At 57.1% G+C, this 26,773-nt stretch overlaps 1 protein-coding gene across 1 annotated transcript; it reads right to left on the reverse strand.

Moving 5' to 3' along the window:
• Positions 1 to 2,689: 2,689 nt before the first annotated feature.
• On the reverse strand, positions 2,690 to 26,141 carry PARVG (parvin gamma). The gene is made up of 13 exons (XM_079937736.1): positions 25,122 to 26,141; positions 23,272 to 23,366; positions 21,626 to 21,690; positions 20,219 to 20,321; positions 19,508 to 19,648; positions 18,576 to 18,691; positions 17,365 to 17,420; positions 14,543 to 14,565; positions 12,338 to 12,396; positions 12,048 to 12,116; positions 9,902 to 10,003; positions 3,446 to 3,518; positions 2,690 to 2,971 (listed from the first exon to the last, which is right to left on the reverse strand). The coding sequence occupies exons 2-13, from the start codon at positions 23,348 to 23,350 to the stop codon at positions 2,862 to 2,864; spliced, it is 996 nt and encodes a 331-aa protein (XP_079793862.1). The 5' UTR covers positions 23,351 to 23,366; positions 25,122 to 26,141; the 3' UTR covers positions 2,690 to 2,861.
• Between the last annotated feature and the right edge of the window lie 632 nt (positions 26,142 to 26,773).

The raw sequence follows: 26,773 nt of genomic DNA on the forward strand, positions 1-26,773 counted from the left end.
GCTAACACTAAAAGAAAGCTTGAATGGCTGTATTAAAATCAGATTTTAACATCTGATTCCAAGTAAAAAAATAAAGCAAATTTAAAGTCTAAAATCAAAGTAGATTTCAGAGCAAGAGATGTTACAAAAGGATAAAGAGGACATCAAAAGGCCGTGACAATCCCCGACGGGCATGCAGTTGGGCACTAGGTGGGCTCTCTCTCTCTCTCTCTGCTCCCATATCCCCCCCTCTCCCAGCGGCCCCTCATCCCAGGTACCCCTCCCTGTACCTGGAGCCCAGCTCCTGTCACCTGCCCAGGTACCTCCCTCCAGTAAGATTCTCCCGCTCACGTTTCATCTTTTCTCTTCTGCACCCTCCCCGTGAGCATTTCAACAGGCTCAAGTCTCCGCACTCATAAGAGGTCGCATCCCCCGAGGCCCCACTTTCCGTCTTCATACCAGGCTCCCTGAAAGCATGAAATCAAGGCCCCCCCCATCCTGGGGGTCGTGGCTCCCTGTCTTCCATAGCCCTCCCCCCGAAGGTTGGCCATCCTCACCCTTGTTCAGTTTGACATCAAATCAGAAAAAAAATTCAAATTGACTTTTGTAGCTCTGTTGAGGAATAATTTACAAGAGGTAAATTTTCCCATTCAGTGCACAATTTGATGAGTTTTGACACACGTGGACAGTCACGTAACCACAACGATCATACACAGAACATTCCCGTCACCCCGAAGGTCCCTCTTGCCCCTACCGGGGTTTCGCCTCTTCTAAAATTTCTTATAAACGTGTGGCCCTGTGTGTCTCATTTCCTTCACTTAGCCTATGTTGTTGAGAGCATCCAGGCTGTTTTGTATCAACACCCTTTCCTCTTCGTCGCTAAGCAGAAGCCCATTATATAGACACATTCTAATTTGTTTACGCCTTTGCTGGCGATGGACATGTGGGCTCTTCCCAGTCTTCGGTTTTTATGAATAGTACAGCTAATCATGTCTAAGCCTTTGTGTAGACATATGTTCTCATTTTTCTTGGATAAATACCTAACAGTGAAATGGCTGGGTCATATGGTGAGTGTTTGTATCACTTTATAAGAAGTTGCCAAAATGTTTTCCAAAGTAAATGTACCATTTTGCATTCCCACCAGCAATGTATGAGAATTCTAATTGCTCCACATCCTTGTCAACACTTGCTATTGTCAGTTTTTCAATGTAGCCATTCTAGGGGGTGTATAGTGAGATCTCATTGTGGTTTTAACTTTATTTCCCTAATGACTAATGGTATTGAAAATCCGTGTTAGTCAGCTCTGGCTACTACAATAAAATACCATAGACTGGGTGTCTTTAAAAACAGACATTTATTGCTCACAGTTCTGGTATCTGGGAAGTCCAAGATCAAGGTGCCAGATGATTTGGTGCCTGGGGGGGGCCCTCTTCCTGGTTTGCAGATGGCCACCTTCTTGCTGTGTCCTCACATGGCAGAGACAGAGCTCTGATCTCTCTTTTCTTATAATAACTCTAATCCCATCACAGGGGCCCCATCCTCATGGTCTCATCTACACCTAATTATCTGTGAAGCAGGAGGTAAGGGGAGCATGTGGATGGTGGGTGGGTTGGAGGGAAGACCACTCTGAGACTCTCTCACACTCAGACACCAGCTCCAAGCGTTCCTTATGTCCCTCCCTGTAGGCAGGACATTCTCCACTCTCCAGCCGCTGGTCTGGCAAAGATGGCCTGGCCCATGCCGGCCCCCTGCCCCAAAGCCCCTCCCCCAATCCAAGGCAACCCCAGACCTAGTAGGCTCTGTCCTCCACAGGGGCTTGGAGCTGGGAGAGCAGGAAGGAGCCCAGCACCAGCCAGGGTCCACCGCCCCGCCCTCCCCTGTGGGCCCTCCCTACCCCCAGCCCCGCCCACCCTGCTTCCTCCAGGCTGGTGCCCATCTGATGTCAGCTCTGGGAATCCCTGTTCAATCCTTCCACAGGGACTTTTGCTTTGAGAAATGTATGCAGCAAGTGCTGAGTCTCGCTGGAGAGAGACAGAGACAGACAGACAGACAGACACACACACACACGCGCGCACACACACACACACACACACACACACACACGCAGCAGCTCCTTGCGGACCGACTAGGAGACGATCTGACCCACTAATCAGCCACAAAGACGTCTTCTCTGTGACTTTTGGGCAAAGCTCACCATCGCGGCCATAGGGCTGGGCCTGGGCCACGGTTCCTCTGCAAAGTAACTGAACTGACTTTCCCGAGGGGCACAGCGGCCTGGTTTTGGAGCCACTTAGGCCTCCTGCCTCTGGAGGGTGATGCTGGGGCCATCACCCGACTCGAGAGGCAGCGGGCTGCAGTAGCTGAGCGTGGGCAGGCGGGTCTCCGCCGTCAGGTCAACCCTGACACCTGAGGGGCGGTCCTGCTCCAGGGCGGGACCCTCGGCACCCCAGCACCGCTGGGCTCTCGGCTACCCCAGGGGTGGCCTCAGGGACAAGAGCCCCTCCCACACCCACCCTGTGGGGAGAGAGGCTGCGTGCGGGGGGGGGGGGGGGTCAGCTCATATTCATGTACATTTAGCGGGGCCCTTCCCAGGACAACGGCAGGCTCCCCAAATCCCTCCCAGAAATACATTTGTTAAAAGAAACTGAGCGAGGCCAGAGGTTGGCTCAGAACAAATCCACGCTTAGTGAGTTCAAAGATATTCAGACAGATGGAAAGAGCGGAGAGGGAAGGGGGGGCTGGGGCGTGCCGCAGACACACAGGGTAAGAGTGGGAGGCCCAGGGGCTGGCTGGACGGTGAGGAGATCCCTCTGCGGCCCTCGGGACCTCCAGCTGGGGCTGGCAGGCAGGCTCTGAGAAGCAGATTTTGGGGGCTGTGACGGTTAATTGGGGGATTCCAGGGGCTCCCCGTCCGTGCTGTCTTTCAGCTTGTGCTTGCGAAACAGGCCGTAGAGGACTCGCAGCGTGCTCTTGGTGTCCTTGTTCACGATGTCTGCGGGCCAGGGGAGAGCAGGGCAGGGTTCAGGCCTGGGCAGGGGGTGGCCAACCGTCCACCTTTGCCCGGGACCAAGGGGTTCCCTGGGACACAGGCCTTCAGGCTAAACCCTGGAGAGGCCCCTGCAAACCAGGACAGTCGGTCAAGCTAGGCGTGAGTCCCAGGACCCAGCACAGGGCATGCTACCTCCTTCTCCTCCCTGGCACCCTCTTGTGGGGCCCCCAACACTGCAACTCCTCCAGGCCTCAGCCCTCCGGACAGCCCATCCCCAGGGACCTCAGTCCCCCATCTCCTCTCCCCAGGACCATCCTCCACTGGCATGGGTAGGGGCTGTGGACACAGTGCTCCTCCTAGGAAAACTCAGCAAATGCCAGGCAAGAGGCTGTACCAACACACGGCTGTCCCCATGCCCCGTGCCCCGCTCTGTGGCGCTCGCCCGAGGCTGGCTGCCCACGAGGGTCCTGCACTCACCTTCGGGGCTCACGGGGTGATTGAGAAGGTCTTCATCTTTCAGCAGCTCCAGGGCCAGGGTGACGTTGTGTAGCTACAATGACAAGACCCCATCAGGTGTCAGCACGATGACCCATCGTGCAGCAAGGAGGCCACCTCTAGTGGGAAAGGCAGTCCCTGAGGAAGGCACCCAGCCCAGGGATCAGGGAAGGCTTCCTGGTGGAGGTGACACCTGGGGGTGAGTCCTGCCAGGTGAGGGGACTAACCAGGGAAGGGAGCATGGGTTCATCCTGATCTTTTCCGAAGCAGCCCCAAAACCCGTGAGCAACAGAGACTCCCTCAGGAACAGAGAGCTGAGGTCCATGGGTAAAGCATTGATGAGGAGACCGACGTTCAGAGTGGCCACAGGGCTCATCTGAACTCACGAGATGGAAAGTGTCGGAACCAGATGCCTGCAAAGCAGACTGGGGGCTGAGGAGCCACCTCTACCCAGGTGCCTGCCCTTTGTGCCACCCCTCTGCCTGGGCTGGCGCCTGAGACACCACTCCCAGCACTGAGAATTCCCCGGGCCAGAGTCAGGCCCACCCAGGTTCGGATCCCCGCTCGGTCCTGGGGAGCCTCGAGCAAGTCCCTTGGTGCCTCGGGCCCTCCACTTGCTCCCTGCAAAGTGGGGTCTCCACCATCTCCCCCGATACAGGACCCTGGGTGACGGGCCCTGGGGAGCCCCATCAGCCCTCAGCTCAGAGCAGTCCCTCTGTTAGTGGAGCCCTGCCTTTTCACAGCTAGTTTCTCAGACCCCACCGAAAAGACCCCTGCCCTTCTCCTTGGGGCAGCAGGCTGGTGTGGTAAAAAAGAGGGCGTGGGGCAAGGCAGGACGAGGCAGGGATAAAGCTGGCTGAGTCCCCGACTCACTGGCACCTCAAGCAGGTCCTTCCTTCAAAGGTCTCAGGCCCACCGTGCTGACTGGATGTCCCAGACTGGCGGCCAGCCGTGCTGCTCCCTTCCCTCCCCATCTGCCGACCATACCAGCCCCAGAGCCCGCTTCACACAGGCCAGGCAGTTCCCATGGCAACCTAGCCAGGGGCCCAGAGACCCGGCCAGCAGAGCAGCAGATGAGCCAGGCCCATCCGAGGAGGCTGCCTGCCTAGGCCGCCTGCAGTCACCTCCTGGTGGGTCTGGGCAGATCTAGTAGATGTCTGTGCACCCGCCCCACTAGGGCACAAGTCACAGGTCAGACAAGGCACATGTCCTGCCTGGGCCTTTGTCCCCTCATCTGTACAAGGGGAATAGTGCATCTTCCAGAGGCCTTTCCAAGCTGCCGTGTGGATCCAAGTGTGATGGTGGACACAGGATTGGAACCACAAGGCAAGACTTGAACGTGGAATAATAAAGGCAGAGCCAGGGCTTCCCTGCAAATTCCAGCTGTCCAGGCTCCTACAAGGGTCGGGAAGTGAGGCGTGTAGGAGGGCCTGAAGCCCCCGAGAAAGAACTCTGTCTGAGAGGGAAAGGGGCAGGTCGCGGTCCTGGTCCGAGGGCACAGGGCAGGGGCAGGGGGAGCACGTTCCACCCACGCCAAGGACTCCTGCCGCATCCCGGGCAAGGGGCCAGAGTCCTCCATGGCAGCTGGTGGCCGTGCGGGGACCACGGGGATCTGGAAGGCAGCGAGCAGAGCCCTTCTCCACGGGAGAGAGATGATGCAGCATCAGATGGACAGAGGCACTGAGCTGGGTCCGACATGCAAGAGAGAGAGTGGCAGAGGCTGGGTCACTGGCCCAGCAGGGCTGGCCCCTCTAGAGCCCGTCAAGAAGAAGAAACCAAGGTTGTCACAGGTGCCAATGCTCCCAAGCAGGTGAGACACACCCCTGGGGATGTCCAGACCAGGTGGAAGCAAACCTCAGAGGGAGGGGCTAAGAACTCCACCGCTCGTCCCGTGCTTTGTCCCCAGGTCTTCCCCCAACTGGAAAATTCTGGAAAATGAGGGTTACAACTGTTGCTATTTTTCTCATTCTCATCATGAACACTATTGACAGGGCGCACGGAAAGTAAATGTCAGAGTGAGAACGAGACACCCGGGCTGGGTTCCCCCGCCTCGCAGCCCTGCCTTTGATGCGCTCACCCTCTAAGCCCGCATCCCCACAGCGTGGTCCAGCATGCAGAAAGCCAAACAGCTTTGGGAAACGTTGGCTTCGACAAAGTTATATGGAAATCCCTCGCTGCAGGACTTCTCAGAGCCTTGAATATGTTTTGGTGTGTCATGAGCCTTCGAGACTGTGCATGTTTTCCCAGGTGACTTGACCATAGGATCCATTTGTCACAGAGCAGCTCACGGGACCAGTGTCTTGGAAAGACTTCCTTCACTTATTTAAAAAATATTTATTGGGCTTCCCTGGTGGCGCAGTGGTTGAGAGTCCACCTGCCGATGCAGGGGACGCGGGTTCATGCCGGGAAGATCCCACGTGCCGCGGAGCGGCTGGGCCCGTGAGCCATGGCCACTGAGCCTGTGCGTCCGGAGCCTGCGCTCCTCAACGGGAGAGGCCACAACAGTGAGAGGCCCACGTACCGCAAAAAAATAAAAAATAAAAAAAAATTATTGAGCATCTACTCTGCGCTGGCCACGCAACAGGGGCAAACCCAGACCCACTGCCTGCCCTCGTGGAATGTGAGAATTGCTGCCATCCACTAGGGCGGTGATCGCACTTGTTTCTATGGGTCACACTCCTCGGCGATGCCCAGTCTGACCAGGAGCAGCTGCCCCAGGCTCCAGCCTGATCCCACCACGCTCCACCCAAAGCATCACTTTTCTTCCCTGCACAGTTTGAGATGATGAAAGTATGGAGCTGAGAGAAGGTTACGACCCAGAAGGATGCATTCAAATCGTCCCGGGGAGAAGTAATTGCATGTAGGAGGAAGCCAGAGACTCTTGGCCCCATGCTTTCATTTCCGCAGAGAAAATGACCGCCTCTCTCCTCCACCCGGACGCCTCTTCCCTCAGGGAACGGCAACCTCACGTAGACGCCGCCGTTGGCAAAGAAGGTCTGATAAGGAGAAATTCAATGGCCAGAGGCCACGCTGCAGAGAAGACAATTCCTCGGAAAGGCCGCTGTTCCTGGCTCTTCTGCTAATGACTTCCTCGGCATTTTTATTACACATTCCTGTGGCTGACATCTCCTACAATAGTCCATACAAACGCATCCTCGGGGTCTGAGCTGAGAGGCTGCTTCCTTCCCCCCACATAGATTGTGTTTCATCTTTGGAAGCCGGTCCTGAGGCTGGTCCTGAAGCCGGTGGAGTTGGCAGGCTGCCTGCACACAGGGGCCTTGGAAGTTGGGACGTTTGTCCCTGGCTTGTAACTAACTAGGGGTTGGAGATGAGCAAATAGTGATCACACCTTGACATCCCATTACTCAGGTGTGACATCCCCAACACCTGAGTAACAGAGAGGGGACCCCTGTGCTGCTCTGAGCCCCTCGTCCCCAGGGGGCCCGCGTGTGACCTGCCCGTCTCCATCCTCCCACCCTCATCACACGTGGGCCTCCTGCCTTGTGGATGAAGGTCAGTGCCACGGTCTCAGCCTCACTCTGACCCACCTAAGCCCCCCGTCCCTGCAGCTCCGGGCGAGCCTCCTTCTGGGCCCACCACCCCGCCCCCATCTCCCATGGGGCTCCCCCTGGCTCCCCCGGAAGGACGCAAGGAGGCGGCTCTGGCTTTGGAGACGGACAAGCCTTGATGCCAGTCTGACCTCGACCCTAACTAGTGGTGTGCTCCTGACCAGCTTACTAGCTCTCTCTGAACTCAGTTTCCCCAGAGCAAAATGGGGATGGGGAATAGTTCCTACTCAGAGGCCCGATGTGGGGAGGAATTAGCAAGTTCATCCAGGGAGGCGAGCGCCTCCCTGGGCCCAGTTCTGCATCGTCTCTGCACCGCACACCACAGGGCTCTCCCGCCTCCGCACCAAGGCCGCAGGGCCTCCTCTGGCCACGAGGATAAAGAGGAGATGACAGCACCCCAGGTCTGAGCCTGCACCTCGTGTGTTCTGCTTTGTCTCTGTGTCCCTGCGGTTGCCGTGAAAACACCACGCCAGGCTCACTGCCAGTCTCAGGAGGAGAATGGGAAGCATGTGGCACAGAGCTGGACCGCCCCAGTGACCCCAGCCTAGGTGGCCTGACGCCCATCGCATCCCGCACGAGTGGCGGAGCCCAGCCAAGCCTAGAGCAGCCGAACCCGGCCGACCCGCAGATCCGTGAGGATGAAGGATTGCAGTTTCAAGCCACTGGTTGTTTGGGTGGTTTGTTACACAGCATTTTCGTGGCAATAGCTGATTAATACAGTGCCTGGTGAGGGACAAGAACTTAGGAAGTGCTGACCACTGTTTCTACCACCACTAGAGCTACAAACACTGCACTGCTCTAGCCTGTTTGCTTCTCAGCTCTTGGGAATCTGAGACCCAAATCAATCTTCAGGTCAAGAGCCCCCCTGCCTCCTGGGAAGGTGGAGATGATGCCCACAAAGATGGCATCTTCCTGCTGCAAAGGGGGAAATGTGGGCTGAGGGTTGGGTGGCCAGTCCTGGTGTCAGACCTGCCACTGAGTAGCTGGATGGCCCTGGGCATGTCCCAAAGCCTCAGTTTTCCCCTCTGTAAAATGGAGATGCAACCCTGCCCTGCCTCCCTTGCAGGGGTGTGGAGTGAGGGAGAAGTGGGGTAAGGGGCCAGGTGAGGCCGGAGGCAGGTAGGAACTCCAAGAGAATGTGAGAGTAGCCATGGTTCGGGGCCCCATAGGATGCCCAAGAGCTCAGAGGGGATAAGGTGGTCAGAGCCGACCACCCGGCTAAGGGGTTGAAGCAAAGCAGGAAGCAGAATGGGCCTAGAGAACGGCCTGGGGAAGGTCTGGAGATGCCAGAGGCCCAGGCCGAGTAAGGAGCACAGGCGGGCAGCGAGGCTGCGGCTGGGGGTCAGGCAGGTTGGGAAGGCGGGCCTGGAACATTCGGCAGGGGACCGGGTAGGTCAGACTTGCGGCCAGAAGCAGGGACAGACGGGGCTGCGGATATGTGGGGGCCAGGCAGAGATCGAAACTGGAACTGGGCCAGGGTCGAGGGTGTACAGGCTCACCCCCCAACCCCAGGCAGGCCTTGAGGTTTGAACCAGCCCCAGGGCCATGGGCACATCAAAGGGGACCAAAATCTTTCCTTTTCCCAGAAACTCCCCAAGGCTGGCACTGGGAACCGGCACCCAGCCCTGCCTGGTGTCCCCTCTCTGTGGAGGGGTGAAAGGGGGCCCTCCTACCCTGGGTTGCCGCTGAGCCGTCCCTGGGACCCTGGTGCAGACAGAGAGAAGCTGGCCACCTGGGGTCCTGGGCGGGCCTGGGGGACCAGGGACCACATGCCCCTGTGGTCTGAGGGGTGGCAGGGCAGGGGCTGTGAGCACATTTTAGGGGCAAAAAGCCTGAGGTGCAGGCAGAGACCAGAGCCCTCCGCCTGGACTAACGCAGCCATCTCCCAAGCAGCCCCCCAGACTCCAGGGTCCACATGGGAACTCCTGACCCCCACAGGGCCAGAAGCCCTGCCACGTCCAAGCCTTGGCTGACTCTGTTCCCTTCCCCTGGGGGTGCCCGCCCTAGTTCACGCTGCGAACCCAGCCCTAGGCAATTTCACGGCCACCTCTCACGCAAGGCCTCTCCTGGCTGCTGCAGATCCCGCGAACCACGCTTTCTCTCAGGCCCCGCACCGGCCCGCCCACCACGAGCCAGGGCACTTCATCACAGCCCTAGAACACCGCACACCACTGAGAGCCCAGCGGGTGGAGAGCGAGCCGTCCTCAAAAGCAGCAGCTGTGTGGGATTGTCTTTATGGCCCACGGGGCCTGATGCCAAGAGGACCTCAGAAAATGATGGATCTGGTGCATGGGTGAATGGGTAGGCGGACAGGTAGATGGATGGATGGGCAGGTGGTGGATGGATAGATGGATGGAAGGATAGATGGTCAGGTAGATGGATGGATGGATGGGCAGGTGGATGGATGGGTGGATGGAAGGATAGATGGGCAGGTAGATGGATGGATGGGCAGGTGGATGCATGGATGGAAGGATAGATGGTCAGGTAGATGGATGGATGGATGGGCAGGTGGATGGATGGATGGATGGGCAGGTGGATGGATGGATGGATGGGCAGGTGGATGGATGGATGGATGGATGGATGGATGGATAGATGGGTGGATGGGTGGATGGATGGATGGACGGATGGGTGGATGGATGGGCAGGTGGATGGGTGGATGAATTGCGTGGATGAGTGAATGAATAAGTCAGTGGATAGGTGTGAGGGTCTATGGGTGAGGCTGGTGGATGGATGGGCAGACATATGGACAAACAAAGTTTCCCATCACCCTTACTTCACCTGGAAGTGAATAAATAATGACTGATCATGCCAATTTCCTAGATCTGTCTACCTAGAGGTAGACCCCTAGGAAAATCTTTGGAAAACTTACCATTTCCGCAGGAGATTTGGGAGTGAGATAGAATTCCTTCAAGTGCAGGAAGAAGCCTTCCAGTTGTCCAATCAGCAAGAGTAGGATGACTCCATCTGCAAACTACAAAGGAGGGAATGGGAGGCAGATAGCCTGGAGGATCCCCTCTGCCTTTTACAGGCTGTGTGACCCTGCGGAAGTCACACAAGCTCTCTGAGCCTCAGGTTCCTTTTTGAGAAACGGGGACGACACCCTGACCTCGCAGAGCTGTTGTAAACAGCAGCAGGGGTAAAGCAGTTTTTGGGTGCCTAGCACGGAGCATGTGCTCAGTAAAATGAGCTATTTTTACATCTTCTGTAAAATAGCTTCAAATCATTTTTTAAACCACATACTGTTCCATGAGCTACAGAAGCCCAGGCGGAAACAGAGTTAAGTATAAAATAATTCCATCAGGAAAAGGCAGAGAACAGCACACCGGGCTCATTTTGCTGGCGGCCACATTTGTATTGGTCTGTTTTGTCTGTATGTTCACAGACAAAGCTGTCACCCTAGCACCGGCACATCATATGCTAATATAATCGTATTCAATCTCTTCAAAGACACAAAACACAAGATTGAATGTTGGAGGAAAAGCCACCACGCAAAGTCCTTAATGGAATTTCCTCATATTAGGTCTGTTCTGATGCTATAAGTTTGGCATATTCCCTGGTAATACCACCAAAATACCAGGGACTTTAATATCCCCTTTTATCCAGCAGTCAAAATACCATCGTCACATGTGCCATTATTCTCCAAATGTCATTATTTTACCAAGGGAGAGGTAAAGATGAAACGGGTAGAATGTAAACCTAAGAAATCATCTTGTTTATTCCCATATAAAATACAATAAAACCAGAAATGTATTGTTTATCATGCGTAGACAGTGTGTCAGGTAATACACATCATCTCATTTCTTACAGTTCTCTGAGGTTGGTATCCCTGCACCCATTTTCAAAAAAGAGGAGCCTGAGGTTGAGAGAAGTCCAGGTCCAAAGCCACACAGCTAAGGTGGAGCAGGCGTCCTCAGAGCCCAGAAGCAACAGGTGCCCATCTGCTATCTCCACCCTGCAGTGTCACCACACCACGTCACACACAGACTTCTCACATGGCCGCCGTGTGAGGCGGTGATGGAGCACAAACTCTGGCCTCAGCGACCTGGGTTCAAATCCCAGGTCCACCAGTTAATCACTGTGTGACCTTGGACAAGTTAATTAGCCTCCCTGGGCTTAATGTCCTCATCTGTAAAATGGGATAGTATCAGTTCCCACCTAAAGAGTTTGTTGGGAGGAGTCGGTGAGTTAAGGTACGCAAAGCACTTTGCTCAGGGCCGGGCACATGGTGAGGGCTGCATCGGCCTTAGCTACCAGGCACAGGGGTGTATCTACCCCGTTCCCCACTGGCTAATGTCAGGCTGTGCCTGAGACATCAGCTGCTCCAGTGACCAGACCTGACTTCACCACCTGCCCCCAGTCATGCTGTGGGAGCAAAACCCACGTGGCCCGACGCCTGCACCACCACGCCCAGTTAATGCGCCCAGGGTGCGGCAGGCTCCGTTGCTGCCCTGAAGGCCCCGGGCCGGCAATTAGCTTCACAGCTTCTCTGCGCCCCACCGTGTTGAGGGAAACCACAGGGCACAGCATCCTCGTGGAGGCCACGACCCACTGGGGAAGGCTGACCTCCTAAGACTCTGTTCGTGCCCCAGAACAGTGGGCTGGGCAACTCAGGGAGTCCGCAGACACGGGGCTGTATCGGCACCTGCAACCCCCCCGGGCACGGGGCACAACCTAATAAACGCTGCGAGCGAATGCAGTTAGGGAAGCCTCATGTGCTTTGAGTCCTGGGGTTGGATAGACCAAGATTAATTTTGAAAAAAGCTGAAAAGTGGTTATTTTACAATGAAAAGTATAACAGCGTAGACAAGCCCTGAGATCCCCACTTCACAGGATCCCCGTCGTGCCCCTGATTGGCAATACCGCCTACCAGCAACATCCCCATTGGAGAGGAGGACCCAAGGTTCCAAGAGGTGACACATGCCAGGCCACACAGGATGAGCCCAGGCTCCCAGTGCCCTGTGGAACCCCCTCCCCATGCCCCTTCCCTGCCCCAGACCCTGCAGCTGAGTCCCTACCTGGGTGTCCAGATTCTGCACGGACAGGCCCAGGCGGTCCAGCTTCTGGTTGACGAAGTTCACTATGGCCTACCCAGGGAAGAACAAAGGCCCCAGGTCCCCAGCTCGGGTTTGCGACCTTCCCGCTTGGGGTCACAAAAAGGCCCCCGCACGGCACCCGGCGCACAGCAGTTGCAGAGTGAGGACCCGATCCCTTTCCCTTTGCCCCACTCCCACCCCCAGACTCAAGGCGGGTGGGCGGTGGGCGGGTGGGTGGCAGGAGGTACTCTTGGAACTTTGACCTCTCTTACCTCTTTCACAGCGTTCACTTTCTCCGGAGCCAGCTTAAGTAATTCATCAAAGACGTCCTCTGCAGACAGATCCATTAAACACCTCATTACGATGCTATTATCTTTGGGCCAAACAGGGACTTTTTTCCACCAAAGTTTCTCAGAATAACCAGTCTCGAGGGAGATGTAGTTTTATCTAAAGGTTCTTGAATTAAAGAACAGGTCTGGGTCAGAGTCACTGCTCCCCTGGCTGGGTGGCCTGGAGAGAATCGCCTCCCCTCTCTGTGCCTTGTTTTCCTCCTCTGTAAAGTACGGCTGATAATAACTACTAGGTGGGATCACTGTAAATATCCTGTCTGGGGGCAGATAACACACTTGTGATGGTGGCTGGCCACACAGTAGGACTTAAATAAATGGTCGTCTTTCCTGCCACGGACACCATCCCTTCCTCTGGGAACTTGCCCTGCCTCCTGCTGGTTCCCTGCTCCACCCACAAGCCCACGGGAACTGCCATAGGTGGCTGAGCAGGGACCAGCCCCGCACTGACTCTTGGCCCAGCGGTCTCCTCCGCAGCGTTTGTGGATTGGCAGAATAAGGGCACCCAGCCCTCCCAGAGAGTCTGAACTTTGCTACGGCGCACAAAAGACCAGAGCCCTCAGCAGCTGAGTCATGCCCAGGGAGCCGCATCTTAGCAGCTCAGGCCACGGGTCCAGCCTCAGAGATGCCAAGTCCTCAGACTAATGTCCTTTTCCCACAAGCTGCATTCCTACTTTTTGCAGCTATGCAGCGCTTCACCTTCCCCTGGGGAGAATGCTCCACAGGCACTGAATACCCAAACGAGTAGAAGAATTTCCCTCTTAATTCTGCCAATCAGCTGCTGTGTGACTCTGAACAAGTCACTTCACCTCTCTGTGCCTCAGTTCCCTCATTAGTGAAGAGGGAAAAGTAGCACCAGATAGCATCATGCACGTTAAAATGCCCCATAAACCAATAAACATGGTGGAAACACCTGTGGTCCCTCCCAGACCCCTTGGCCTGTGGTCAGTGAAATTGTGTCCCTGAAGGAGCCAGGAATTCAGAGGCCAATGTGCATGCGGATGGCACAGGCCAGAACAGGACGGATGTGCTAGAAATGGTTTTAAGGAAGCCCGTTTCCGTGGCCCTGCCCCTCATTGTGTGACCCAGCCTCATGCAGCCCCCTAACAAACACTGCTCCCTGGGCAACCCCTGTGTCCTCCAGCTGCCCCTCCACACACGCACACACAGCCATCCGACCAGCCTCCCTCGTGCCTCCCCTCTCCTCCATTTCCCCACTCAACCTTTCTCAGCCCCTGTTCTCAGAAGCCCCTCGCAGGTCGCTATTTCCTCCTCGGCAGGTGAGAATCCCTTGCCCATACAGCTCTTTGTCCCAAGTGGGTAAGGTTCAAGGAGGAAAAATAATGTTAAGATGGATGGATGGATGGATGGATGGATGGATGGATGGATGGAAAGATGATGAATGGGTGGATGGATGGATGGATGGATGGATGGATGGAAGGATGATGAGTGGGTGGATGGATGGACGGGTGGGTGAATGTACGGATGAATAGATGAATGGATTGGTATATGGATGGATAGATGGATTGGTATAAGGATGGATGGATGACCAACTGGCCAGGCAGACTGACTAAGGAATGAATGAATGAAGAAGGAAAGGCTGGGTTAATCAGTTGATTGGTGAAGATCTCTGTCACAAAAGTAGCAGCTAAATTAGTGACCAATCACTATTAAGCACTTACTCTGTGCTAAGCACACTCACAAGGTATCTCTTCACCCTCACCACCATTCTAAGAGGTGGGTGCCATTATTAATCCCATTTTACAGATGAGGAAACTGAGGCACAGACCGGTTCAGACACTCGCCCAAGTTCACGTGGCTAATAAATGGGGGAATTAGTGTTTGAACCCAGGTTGCCCAGCTCCAGAGCCCACACACTGAACACTCCATAGCTGCTGCTGATGGGAATTATAAATCTCTCTGCCCACGTGAGCGGTATCCTAAGAAGCAACAGCCAGATCCACGGACGGACAGACAGAAGGAGGGACAAACGGACAAGAGGGCGCGAGACACACACAGCAGACCACAAAGGAACCGTGAGCACACCCAATGATCAACCTGTCATCATGACACGTTTGTCCCCACACGTATCCAGCAGAAAAAGATTCCCTAAATTAGGAAAGTACTCACTCGAAGGTTGGTCCTTGTCTGTGCTAAAGGGAAAATTGTAGGGGGGAAAAAAGGAAACACATGGTTAAAAAAACCATCCTCAAACCTGTAATCTCTTCATATGACAAGACCCGGCAGTGGGAAGGTTGACAAAGAAACTGGCCAGCTGCTTTCTCCTGGCAGCTCTGTAAGCAGGCGGGGCCCTCGTGAAAAGCAAATGGCAAACGAGGTTCAAACCTTCCCCTGAGGCTCCCACACCTAGAAGTGTCTGGACTGTGTCCTTTTCGTGGTTGCTGTGTTAGTTTGCGGGGGGCATATTACACACACAATAAAAACACACACATCCTAACTTTAGAGCTGGAGCGTGTTTATACATGTACACGCGTGTGTCATCACCACCCCCAACGAGGCACAGAACTTTCCTAGCACCCCCAATGTGCTCCCCCATCCCATTACACCCCACAAGGTTACCACTGCTCTGATCTGTCTTGTTGGCCTTTCATTTTGTCTGCTCGTCTATGGAATGAAATCGTATGTACTCTCTAGTGTCTGGCTTCTTTCACTCCCTTTTTATTGTTTTTGAGTGGTTTTTCTCTGACTTTGTTGCTAAATTCTCCGCCCCAGCGCACCTCCTAGAAGCAAGGTTCTGGGCCCCAAGTAGGCCGAACTCTCCCTGGAGAGCCGGGCGGCCCCTCCGACCGTGGCCCTGGGGGGTGGAGAGCGCAGCCTGAGACCCAGGGCTCAGCACGGGGGCAGCTGCCAGGAGGGGCACACGTCCCTGTGCTGCCCTCACAGACATTTCCGAGCTCATCAGAGGCTGAGAAGGGTGATTTTAGGGCTATGAAGGGAGAAGGGGTGCAGCGCCCGTGACCGCTAACTGCACCCTCCCTCTCAAGTTCCCCAAACACGGAACCTGAAGCTTCAGCCTTGACAGGGCCCCGTGCAGAGCCGCTCAGCGGCTGGGCGACAGGGAGGTCATTTAGCCTCCCAGAGTCGGGGTGGGGCTGTGGTGGTTCGAGGCGGGGACAAGCCCTCCTCCCAGGGTGACCTTGGGAGGGTAAATGGGCCGACGAGTGCACGGGCCCCGCTGGCAGGAGGGACCAGCAGCGGTCTGCTTCCTCCGCCCTTGGCCGTGCTCGGCTCACCGCCTGGACCACAGACCTTACCGTCATCGACTGGCAGAGGTTTGAGCCCTTCCCCCAACCCCATCCTCAGTGAACACCCAGGAGCCGTAGACCGGAAGGACCTCAGGGCTGGGGGCGTACAGGAGGGGGAAGGTGCCCTCACCTACATCACCTGTAACTCTCACAGCAGCCCCAACAAGTAGGCGCGGGTCCCCCTTTATCAGAGGCGTGAAGAAGCTCAGAGAGGGGGAGTGACTTGCCCAAGGGAACACAGCTCAGACATGGCTGATCTGGGATTTCAGTCCAGGTGGGGCTGGCTGCCCAGCCTGTGAGCAGAAGAGAACTGAACTCACCCAGCTGGGGTTGCAGAGGATAAAATGGGTTAAGGGAGCTGAAACAGCCCAGTGCCCTGCACACAGTAGGCCTTCAGTAAGTGTTAGACCGGAAAGGAGAATCCACAACTTTCCTTCAAAAGGAACCCACTCTCAGACCAAAACCGGAAAGACCTTTGGCCCAGACCGGGGTGGGCTGCGAAGTGGGGAAGCCAGGCAGCCACATGTGGCAGGGTCTGGAGAAATACCGCCCCACAGGGAGAGCCAGGGCCCCTCCGCAGCTCTTGCAACTTTGCAAAGATGAGAAACATTCTGCCTGTACCCAGTCAAGGTTCTACAATTCACAGGGCAGAACAAGCATCCCAAACCCAGGGGCCTGCAGCAGGGCTGGGCTCCCGCCCAGGGAACGGGGCAGGGGCCTGGGCAGGTGCCCGGAAGTGTGAGCCTACAGGTGGCAGGAGGGAGGGACCTTTGGCTGGGGCCAGTTACAATCTCCAACGAAAGGGAGTCCAGGAATGCAAGACGGCCATGTCTCCCTGGAGAGACAACGCAGCTGGGGTGTTGAGGGCTTGGGTCGGGGGTGCGAGGTACGTGTGTGGTTTCCTTTACCACCCAGGCAGTCAGGAGTTTAGTCCATAGGCCAGCCTGGTCCCGCACTGCTAAGGCCCTTCTAAAGGTTGAACTGCGGCCTGCAGTTCAGAGACGCGAATGGGACCCCCTGCTTCTCCCAGACCCCAGGACTCTGTGGCTCTCTTGTTGCGGAGCGCACGTGCCCGGCCCTCGTCCCGATGTGAGTGTTTCCAGCTCTGCCACGAAGCACATGCTGTGCAGGTGGGTGTCGAGGCAGAGGGGAGAGCTCATTGGCGGATCGACCTCTGGTGTCCTGCGTGCGCGGACAGGCGAAAGGCCGACAGCTGGCGGACCCGGGCACTCCAGGTCCCAGCCCCACCCCGTATACAGTAGGTGCTCACTAAACACTGGTGGTATGAGTGAGCCCTCTGCGCCCTTGCCTCCTGGCACCGGTTGGAAGTTTCACGCCCGGCTGCGGAATCTCCCTGCCATGGATGAGGGTAAGGCTTCCAGGCAGCACCCGGCTCCGGGTGTTAGGAAACCAGCCTGGGGTTGGGGTCCAGAGACCCCAGTTTCCGGGTCCCTCCTGGCCCCCAGTGCCTGCAGTGTGACCTCATGACCGAGGGCCAGAGCCCCTTCCGCCCCCAGCTCTGCCTGTTTTGCCGCGCTTTGCGGAGGGTGGAGGGCGAGCCCCGTGAGGGCCAATGCAGGCCCCGCCGGTGGGCAGGGTGAGGGCCCCTCCCAAGAAGGGGAGGGAGAAGGTCAGGCAGGTCTGCCCCGCCCCGGCCCCAGGCTCCGCCCCTGGTCCCTCCCTCACCCGCTCTCAGTGAGTTGCTCCACCGACATCTCCGATTTCAGGCCGCTCTTGGTGCTCTAGGAAACAGAAAAGAGGATGGAAAGGGGGAACCACAGAAAATTCTAGGACCACGCCTGCCACGAGAGGAGACTGTAGTGGCCAAAGCAGCCCCAAGGGACCCAGTTTGCTCTGCCTCATCCGCTCCTCAAGGGGGCCTCCTGGGCAGCCCTCACCACTGGGGCCAGCTTAATTGTCCTTCTTCCCACAGGCCTTGAGCCCCACGAGGATGGGGACCGCGTCTGCCTCGTTCCCCAGGTATCCCCAAAGTCTGCCCAGTGCCTGGCTCACAGGATATCAATGGACACGTGTTCATCTGAATAACAAATGAATGAGTGGGTGAATGAATGAATGAGTGAGTGGGTGGGTGGGTGAATGAGTGAATGAGTGAGTGAATGAATGAGGGGTGAATGCATGAAGGAATGAAGTCACCTCTGATTTACACACGTGTAGACAAAGCCATGACACTGCTCAGTGGAGAATTCAAGTCAACTGTTTTGAACAGGTAAGAGAGCATCCTCCTGAGTTTGGCTGGACTCAGCGTGTTCTGTCGGGTGGGGTCAAGGGAAGCCGGCTGCTCCCCAGGTACCCAGGGGCTGGGGGAGCGGAGAGCAGAAGCAGGTGGGGCCTGTTTCTGGTGCCCGGGGTCTGTCTGAGAGAGAAAGCATGGACTCCCGGGGCATCAGCTGCAGCAGAAGTCCTGCACATGCTAGACAGGGAGCACCCCATGGGTGGAGAAACCCAGAAAGGTCCTGGAACCTTCGTCACACCCATCTGTCGAGGGATGAGACCATCGCAGTGAGAGGGCAGTGGCTGTGGCCCCATGTTGCGAAGACTCCAGAAAGGCCGTGAACAGATGGCCACTTATGGCCCATGTGGTTGCCGTCAGCCAGGACCTTCGTGATGCCTCAGGTAGGTGCCGTCTGCTGGGTAAGTGGGACTGGCCGGCCCACACAGACCTCCCCGTGGCCTCACTGGACTCAGCATCTCCCGCCCACAGCTCCAGCCCAACCCCCCACTGCTGTCCTGGTGGGATCTGGTGTTTCTCATGGCTCCCTGGAACTCACCCCAGGTCAGCCCCCGCCCCGTGCAGCACGCCCCCATCCAGGGTGTGGCGATATGGCCCGGAGATGTTCAGCCAGCAGGCAGGCATCCTCCGGCGCCCTGCACCTTACCTCCATGATGATCACCTCCACCTTGACATTGGTCGGGAGGGACAGGTCCGGCTGGAAGCACTTGGCCAGGGCCACGAGGAGATGCAGGGTGGCCAGCAGGTCCTTGTTGAAGATGCCTGGGAGGGGAGGGGGCACAAGGTCAGAGCCCTGGGGGACGACCAAACCTGGGGCCACGTGGTGGGTTCCTTATCGTCACAACCACCCTCTGCAGGCCAAGGAGCTCTGCGTCCAGCCTTCAGGAGAGCAGAGGTCCGGAGATCTACATACGGAACGTAAAAATAGTCACACTTTGCCCCAGTCATCCCTCTTCTGCAAGTACAGCCCAAGGGCACAATCTACCCTGTGGACGGGGATTTTAACACACAGATGTTCACTGCAGTGCTGTTTAAACAGCTAGACGTCCTACAGCAGGGCCCTGGGTGAACAAATTGTTAGATTTAAGCTGAATGTGACCTGATTCGGGGCCAACATTACAAACATCAATTATTGAATGTGGCGAAGGTAGTGGCAGGGGACCCAACACAAACCGGGTTTGAAAACTGTTACATCCTCACCACCCGACCTTGGTGAAGCTATTCAGTGTCTCTTGGCCTCAGTTTTCTCATCTGGAAAATGGGGAAGATGTAGAGGTTGGAATGGCAGGAAACCATACCAAATGGTCAACGGGGTGGGGCTTTGCACACTCTCATTTCCTACGAGCAGGCACTGCAGATGCAACTTAGCTAAATTAATGAAGCAGGATGGTTAGTGCCCCTCTGACGAGGCAGACGAGGGCGCGTGTGTGATGCTCGGAACTCAGTAAGCAGTGGCCGCGTTATGGACAAGGCTGCGTTTCATCACCCTCGTGCTGTGCTTCAAGGCAGCACCCCCCCGCAGCCCGAGTAGGAGGCTGGGGCTCTGCCCCCCCCCTCCCTGACACCGGCCCCACGCACTCTCCACGCTCCACTGGGCCTGCGGCTCCTCCACCTGCAGGCTCTGGCCGGCGGCCTCCAGGACCACGGCGAGCTTGCGTCTCTGGCTAGCCGCGGTCAAGGCGATTTCCTCCACGTCCAGCTTGACTCCAGTCAGCTTCTCTGAGGGCAGGGGAAGGAGTAAGAGGGAGAGAGAGGGTGGGAACAGCTGGCCGGGGGGGACAGTTGGGGCCCCTGCAGGGGACCCACAGCTAGTCTGCTTCCTCCAGGGAGGCAGGGTGCTGCCCTTCCTCATGGGCCACACAGGCTGCATGATGGGGTGAGCTCGGTCCCGGGCTGACCTCACGTTGACCATTCCTGTGCCCCCCACCCCCAGCCTCCCACACATCAACGCGTTCCTCGTTCCTGTGGGGCAGGGTGGCCCAGTGGTTAAAGCCGAGACCCCTGGCTCCCCTACTTTCTTCACTGTGAGACCTTGGACAAGGTACCAGGCCTCCCGGAGCTCAGTTTCCTGGTCTGTAAAACGGGCATAGTCACAGGACAGAGTTGTTCTGCGGATGAACTGCACCTGCTCCGTGGCAAGGGCTCAGGAAGCCGTAGCTTGTGGGACTGTCCTGCAGCCAATCTGCGAAGGGCACCGCAGAGGGCACTGGGCAGGACCCAGGCTGGCCCAAGGGGAGTCGGGACCACCCAGCCCTCCGGGACTGCCCAGCTTTGGAAGCATCCACTTACGGAAAAGGTGGTGCAGGATGAGCCCATCGAAAATATCCTCCTCCAGGCTGCGGACCACGATGTGCTCGGGCAGGAGCTTAGCATTGATCCACTCCGTCAGCACCTGTGGGCCCCGAGTGACAGCTGGCCCGGGGCCACTCCTCACCCGGCCTCTCACCAGGCTCAGCTCTGCCCTCCTCCCACCAGCCAACTCCTACCCATCCTTCAAGGCCAGGAAAAGCATCACCTCCTCTGGGAAGCCTGCTCTGATCTCCCAGGCTGAGTCAGGGGCCTGCTCTGGGCTCCCAAAGACCTGACCACTACGGGCTATTGTTTTTTCTGTGTAAGGTTTTGGTAATACGTGGGCGCTGGTGTCCCGCCCCCTCCCGCAAACTGCAGCAAAGGCCGAGGGCTGTCCCTGGAAGTCAGAAGTGCAGAGAAGCAGCCCCCATCCCTTTAAGGGAGCAGCCCGAGCTACACGGGACTTGGTGGATAAACACCCCAGCTCCTCTGCCCCAGCAGGAAGACTCCAAGGTGTCCGCTCCACACTGGCTCCCAACGGTTCCCAGCCGGCTTGAGCTCCGACAACCATCACCTGCTCCATCACCCACCCCGGGTGTCTCCTTCCCACCTGTCTTACGTCCCTGCTCCCCTTCCTTGTCTCCTGCGATGACCTCCCGACTCAATATTTGCACCTGAATCTTTAGTTCAGGATCAGCTTCTGGAGGAACCCAAACTAAGATGAAGTGTCAGCGTGCCGCCAGGTTTTCCTCTGTGTCCCAGGGCGCAGCAGAGGGAAAAGTAGATGGGGGGACGGACAGAATGGGAGGGAAGAAGAAAAGGATGGAAAATGGGCCACAAATTCTCTAGGGGGTCAAAGGTGGTGCAGGCCAGGAGGCCTCCTTGGAGGAGGCAACAGAAAGGCCCCATGGAGACTACAGAAGTAGGGCAGAGGAAAATGGAGGTCCCAAGCCTGTGTCCAGCTGGTCCTACAGCCAAGAAGAGTACCAAGAAGTGGGTGATGCATGCCTATACCTGCCCACTTCGCCAGCTGTCCTCTGCCCTGGGCAGCTGAGCCAGAGAAGGAGCACGAGATTGGGGGCCAACAACCTGGGTCAAATCCCAGCTCTGTCACTGGCCAGCTATGTGTCCCCCACAGGCCAGGTCACTTCTCCGAGCCTCACTATCTGCTCCCTGGGATGCAGGTGACAGGATGCCGTGAAGTTTGCTGGGATCATGTACGTAAAGGCGCACAGTCGGTGCTCAATAAATATCCCTCACGCAGCCGCTCAGCAAGTCTCCCAGGGGCCGGCGGGATCGCCACCCACCAGCCTGAGGTCGGGGAGGGGAGGCGGCGGGCTGCGGTCCCCACCCCAGGGAGACAAGAAGACTCCTGCAGAGAAAGAGGCTCAGAGAAGGATGCCACACCTTTTGCAGTTCTTCAAGCTTGGGATCCTTCCTGGAAGTGGGTGGCAGGAACTTCTTCTTTTCTCCTGGAAGCAGAGATGAGCATATGTGCCTGGGGACCCTGCAGGCCGCCCCCAGAGCTGGCACCTGGACCACAAGAGGAAATCGGTCGCGCTGCTTCACACGCACACACACACATGCACACACACGTGCATACAAGTTCACTCACACACACACACCTGCACACACATGTACAAACGCACAGATGCACAGACACGTGCACCCACACACACAGACACACGCAGTCATAAACACACAGGCACACATACATACACATGCACTCGCACACAGAGACACACACAGACACACACACACACACACCCTGAGCACCAAACATCCAGAGAGATTGATTTCCCGGACACGCCTCATCCTCTGCACCTCTCTTCCTTTGCCCATGCTCTTCCAGCCTCCCCCCAATGCCCTTCCCCCCCCACATTTCCCTCATGAACACCAGCTCATCCTCAGACACTGCAGCATCTATATTTTGGGAACATACTTAAAGTCGAAAACTATTTCTTGTCTATCTGGAATTCACATTTAACTGGGCATCCTCTGTTTACCTGGCAACTCTACTCACATATGTAAGAAGGAGCCACGGCTCAGATGAGCCCAGATTCCCGGGCTCCAAGGGGCCAGGACAGAGTCCACCGGCATCTGTCTGGCTCCCCCGTATGGGCACGACACTGAGGCTGCCTGGCTCGTCCTATGAGCCCCAAGACCTGTTTCAGCATCTCCTGCAAGTTTAAGAACCTCAGAACCCACAAGGGTCAGGGCCAAGGGGGACCTCTGGAATCGAGTCCCAAAGGATGGGGTGGGAAACTGAGCCCCCAAGTGGGGCAGCCTTGCCCAAATCCACAAAACGCATTGCCTCTGTGTTCACGTGGCCCAGCTGGAGACGTCTAGACGTTCTGAAAACCTCTGCGTACCACCCAGCCCCGTGTGTTCTGACGAGAGGAGGGCGGGCCCTTGACAGACGCCTGGGGAGAGAGCGAGCAAGCGTGTGAGTGGCTGTGGCCCTTCCCTGGAGCAGATTTCTTGCCACTTGGAATCATACTATGTTCCAGCTCTGCCTGCCAGAACTCTCAGTATCTCTAAACCAACTCTAAAACAAAACATAAATATTTTTTCAAATCACGAAGCCCCACCACCCGAACTGCAACTTTCCTCATGATGCTTTCCAACCTGAAACCACTTATAAACCGAGAGCGCCAGTTAACGGAGCCGGTCCCGCGACCCTGGACTTGGTGCTGTGCTACGTTACTCCCTGTGCCTCAGTTTCCTTGTCCGTAAAAAGGAGGTAAAAACACCCACCCTCAGAGTAATAGGTGAGATGCTGTGTAGAAGAAGTTCTCAGCACAGGCCCAGCCCAGAGGGGGCACACACAGCAATCAGTATCCTGACTGGAGATGTGCGGTTATGTGGGAGACAGGGATAACTCTGTGGAAGGTTCCAGAAGCAGGGGGTCAAGTATAAAGCAGGAGGCAGAGGCAGAGGCTGGACAGAACCGGGTGTCCAGCTGACAACTTAGCAAAGCAATGCAGTACCCAGCACGGCTTGTTCGGTTCTTACAATGCGGATCCTGCCCCCATCCCCCGCCGGCACGGCACCTTGTGAGAGTGTCACCCCGGCCGCTTGGTCCACCCTCCCGGGGAGGTTCAGCAGGTTGTAGAGAGACTCCGACTCCATCACTGCCTTGCCGGCCCTGGGGATGCAGGAAACAGGACATCACCCTCCGAGTCACTCTAAACTCACTCTGTGTGTCGTTTCCTCCGGACCAGGAGGCACAGGGAGAGAGAGGGTGGGAGCTGACTTTGGATGGACAAGTCACCGCGCTGCCTGGGCAAAGGCACGGGGCCCCTGGTGAGAGGGAAGCTCGGAGCCGATTCCTACAGGACACAGGTGCGGAGAAAGGCAGCGACTGAGGTCCCGACCTGGGCAAAGGCTTGGCCGGGAGATGGGGTCCTTGGTCAGGCGCAGGGCGGCCAGCCCATGGCCCCACTACAGCACACGGGAAGCCCACCCACCCTGGGCAGTAGGATCAAGGGAGCAGCCCACTTCTCAGAGCTTCATGGATCTAGAAGACCCTCGGGTGGAGCTCCAGGGGGAAATCTGGGCGGGCCGCATGGAGCTGCTATGGTTGGTTGCGTGAACACACTGATGGGTGACATCTGCAGACCAGGAGCTCCTGCGGGCGCGGGGTTGGGGGACGGCAGGCCTGTCCTCTCTGGGCCCTGCGCCTGAGTCAGGGGGACACAGAGAGGCACCGCAGACTGTGAGTGAGTGGACGGGACTGGGGTGCAGGCTGGGCTCTCAGGGGGTGGCCTGGCCCTGCCTGGCCCCAATTCTAAGCGAGGTTCTCCACAACGGGGCTTGTCACCCCGGCCTGTCGTGGTGGTTTGGGGATCTCTTTGCTCGCCAGGAAGGGCCAGCATTCCCAGAGCCCACAGGTACCCTTCTTCGTCCTTGCCGGGGGCAGGGGCCAGGCTCCCCCCGGGCCCGGCAGATTCAGAACCTCCTTCCTGGTCCCCTGGACTCACTTCCTCTCCTGCTCGGCTGAGGGGCCTGCCCTCCCACTTTCTCTCCTGCCCCTGGGTCTTCCCCAGCACCCCCAACCCCAAGCGGACATGTGGGGCAGGGCCCTCATGCAGCAGAAGCTGGTGGTCAGCTCCAGCCCCGGGGAGGCCTGGCTGGAGCGGCAGGGCGCAGAGCTGCGGAGACACGGAAGCATTCGCAGGGCTGTAGCCGCCCTGTCACGCTGGCAGCCAGCCTGGGGGCACTGGGGCACTGGCTCCGTCCTGCCCTAAAGTGTGGGAGCGGGGAGAACACAGCTACTGGGCCAACTCCATCCCCCGTATTCCCAAGCTTCCTTTTGGAGGGGATTCGGTTCACAGGGTGTGGCCAGAGGAGAGGAAAGAACTTGGCCTGGGGGTTGAGGGATTGGGTTCCAGGCTGGCAGCTCCTCATTCTGGCTGTGTGACTTTGGGCAAATACCCTCCCCTCTCTGGTCCTGATATTTCCTTACAAGGAGGGGTTGGACTCGATGCTCGCCAAAGGCAACTGAGTGGACGCAGAGCTGGGAGCGGCCTCCAGCCATCAGCAGCCCCGGGCAGCCCCTTCCCTGACCTGGGCCTCTGTTTCTTCATCTGGAGACTGGGGCTTGCCTTTCTCTCCCCAACACCTTGGATGAAGCTTAGGGGAGATGACAGGGTGGAAAGGGAGACTCTTGGCCTGGCTACACGAGAGGTGGGCCAGTGCCCTCCTGGCTGTCTGGGCCTCTGGGCAGGAGGGACGGCCGCCTCTAAGCCTGGGTGGCGAGAGGGCTGCCTTGCAGGCTCCCTCCCGGTGGCGGCTCAGCTAAGCCTGTGCTCTCTGGGCTCCATTTCCACGAGGCCCCTCGAGCCCTCCCTCCGTGTGAGCTCAGACGGCCGAGCAGAAAGCCCCAGAGGCGAGGACTCACCTGGCTGCTTCCTCCACACCAGGAAACGAAGGCCACGGAGCGCAAACAGTGGTCCCCGGATTCCAAACCAAAACAGCTTCCGGGTTCCCTGGGGCGGCGGGGGCCCCGCAGGGGCAAGAAGCTCACTTCCTCCAGGGCCTGTGGCTTCTGCCGGGCCTGCCGGGCCGCGTCTGCACGGAGCTTCCTCCTTGCCGGGGCCGGGGCCGTAGGGCCTGATGCTCTGAAAGCGAAGCCGCTGCAGCCCCACCGGAAAGCTCTGCCCCTGGGGCCCAGCCACACCTCCTTCTCTCCCTCTCGCCTCCCCGGTACGCAAACCAAGCCAGTTCCTGAGGCCAGAGGCTGGGAGTCGGCTTCCCCCAGGCCCACCATCAGCAGACTGTCAGCTCCAGCTCCCCGCCCCCAGCCTCTCTCCTGGACCACGCGGGAGCCTCTACTAGCTGGACTCGCGTTGCCAGCTCCACTCGCACCCCACCTCCCACCCAGGAGGTGCTCTCCACAGGCGACCAGAGGACCCACCTCACATCCCAACTCGCTCAAAAGCCGTCAGTGGTGTCCAATAGCTCTTAAAATGAAATCCATATAACTGATTCACTTTGTTATAAAGCAGAAACTGACACACCATTGTAAAGCAATTATACTCCAATCAAGATGTTAAAAAAAAAAAGAAATCCAGTCTGCCCAGCTCAGCCCCTAGGTGCGCATGTGACCCGCCAGCTACACCTCCATCCTCATCTCGTATCCTCTCCCGCCCTCACGCCCTCCCAGCCACACTGACACATACCTTCCTTCTTCGGGGTCTTCACACTCACTGTGCCCTCTGCCTAGAAGCCCCTACGCCAGCTTCTAAAATGGCTTAGTTCGCATTGTTATCATCAGCTTAAGTGCCTCCTCCTACAGGAAGCCTTCCCTAGCTGCCTTATCTAAAGAGTAGATCCCCTCATGATTCTTTACCACAGCCCCGTTAAGGTTTCCTTTGTCCCAGTGCCTAGAGCAACGCCTGGCACAAAGGGGGCTCAATGGATAAATATTGATGGCTACAATCAGGAAGTCTTTCCAAAGGGGAAGTGGGCTTTGACGGATGTATAAGAGCTTGCCAGTTGAAGAAGATGGGTAAGAATATTCCAGGTAGAGGGAACGTGCAAAGGACTAGAGGAATTCCAGAAGGAGAGATCCCAGGACAGCGGGGCAGACTCAAGCTGGTCTCTAGAGCTTGAATCTTCATGAGCCAGGCTGAAGTCGCGAGTTTCCATAGCGACAGGTGACAGTGCTGGGTGACCGGAAGCTAACCACCCCTTCTCTGCAGACAGATCCTGCAGAAAAGGGGGCAGAGCAGATGAGAAGCGTGCAAGCAGGAAAGGGTGGCTGTTCGTGAAATGTTATGAAAATGACAAAAGGTATTACTGATGTTGCTGCGAGTATCTGTTGAGTAACTGACGAAGCAAGCCTAACTGTCAGGGCTTTAATCTTACTAGAACCCAGCCTCAGAGGCAGGTGCTTTCATATCCCCGCGTTACAGAGGAAGACACAGAGGCGCGTGGTTTAGTCTGCCATTCTGAAGCACCCACGCGAGACCGGGATTCGTGACAAAATGCAGTGAGAAGGAGATGTGCCTGGACACCCCTTTTGCTGGGGCAGGTGTAGTGGGCACAGCA

This window comes from Stenella coeruleoalba, assembly GCF_951394435.1.
Source record: "Stenella coeruleoalba genome assembly, chromosome: 11".
Classification (NCBI taxonomy): Eukaryota; Metazoa; Chordata; class Mammalia; order Artiodactyla; family Delphinidae; genus Stenella; species Stenella coeruleoalba.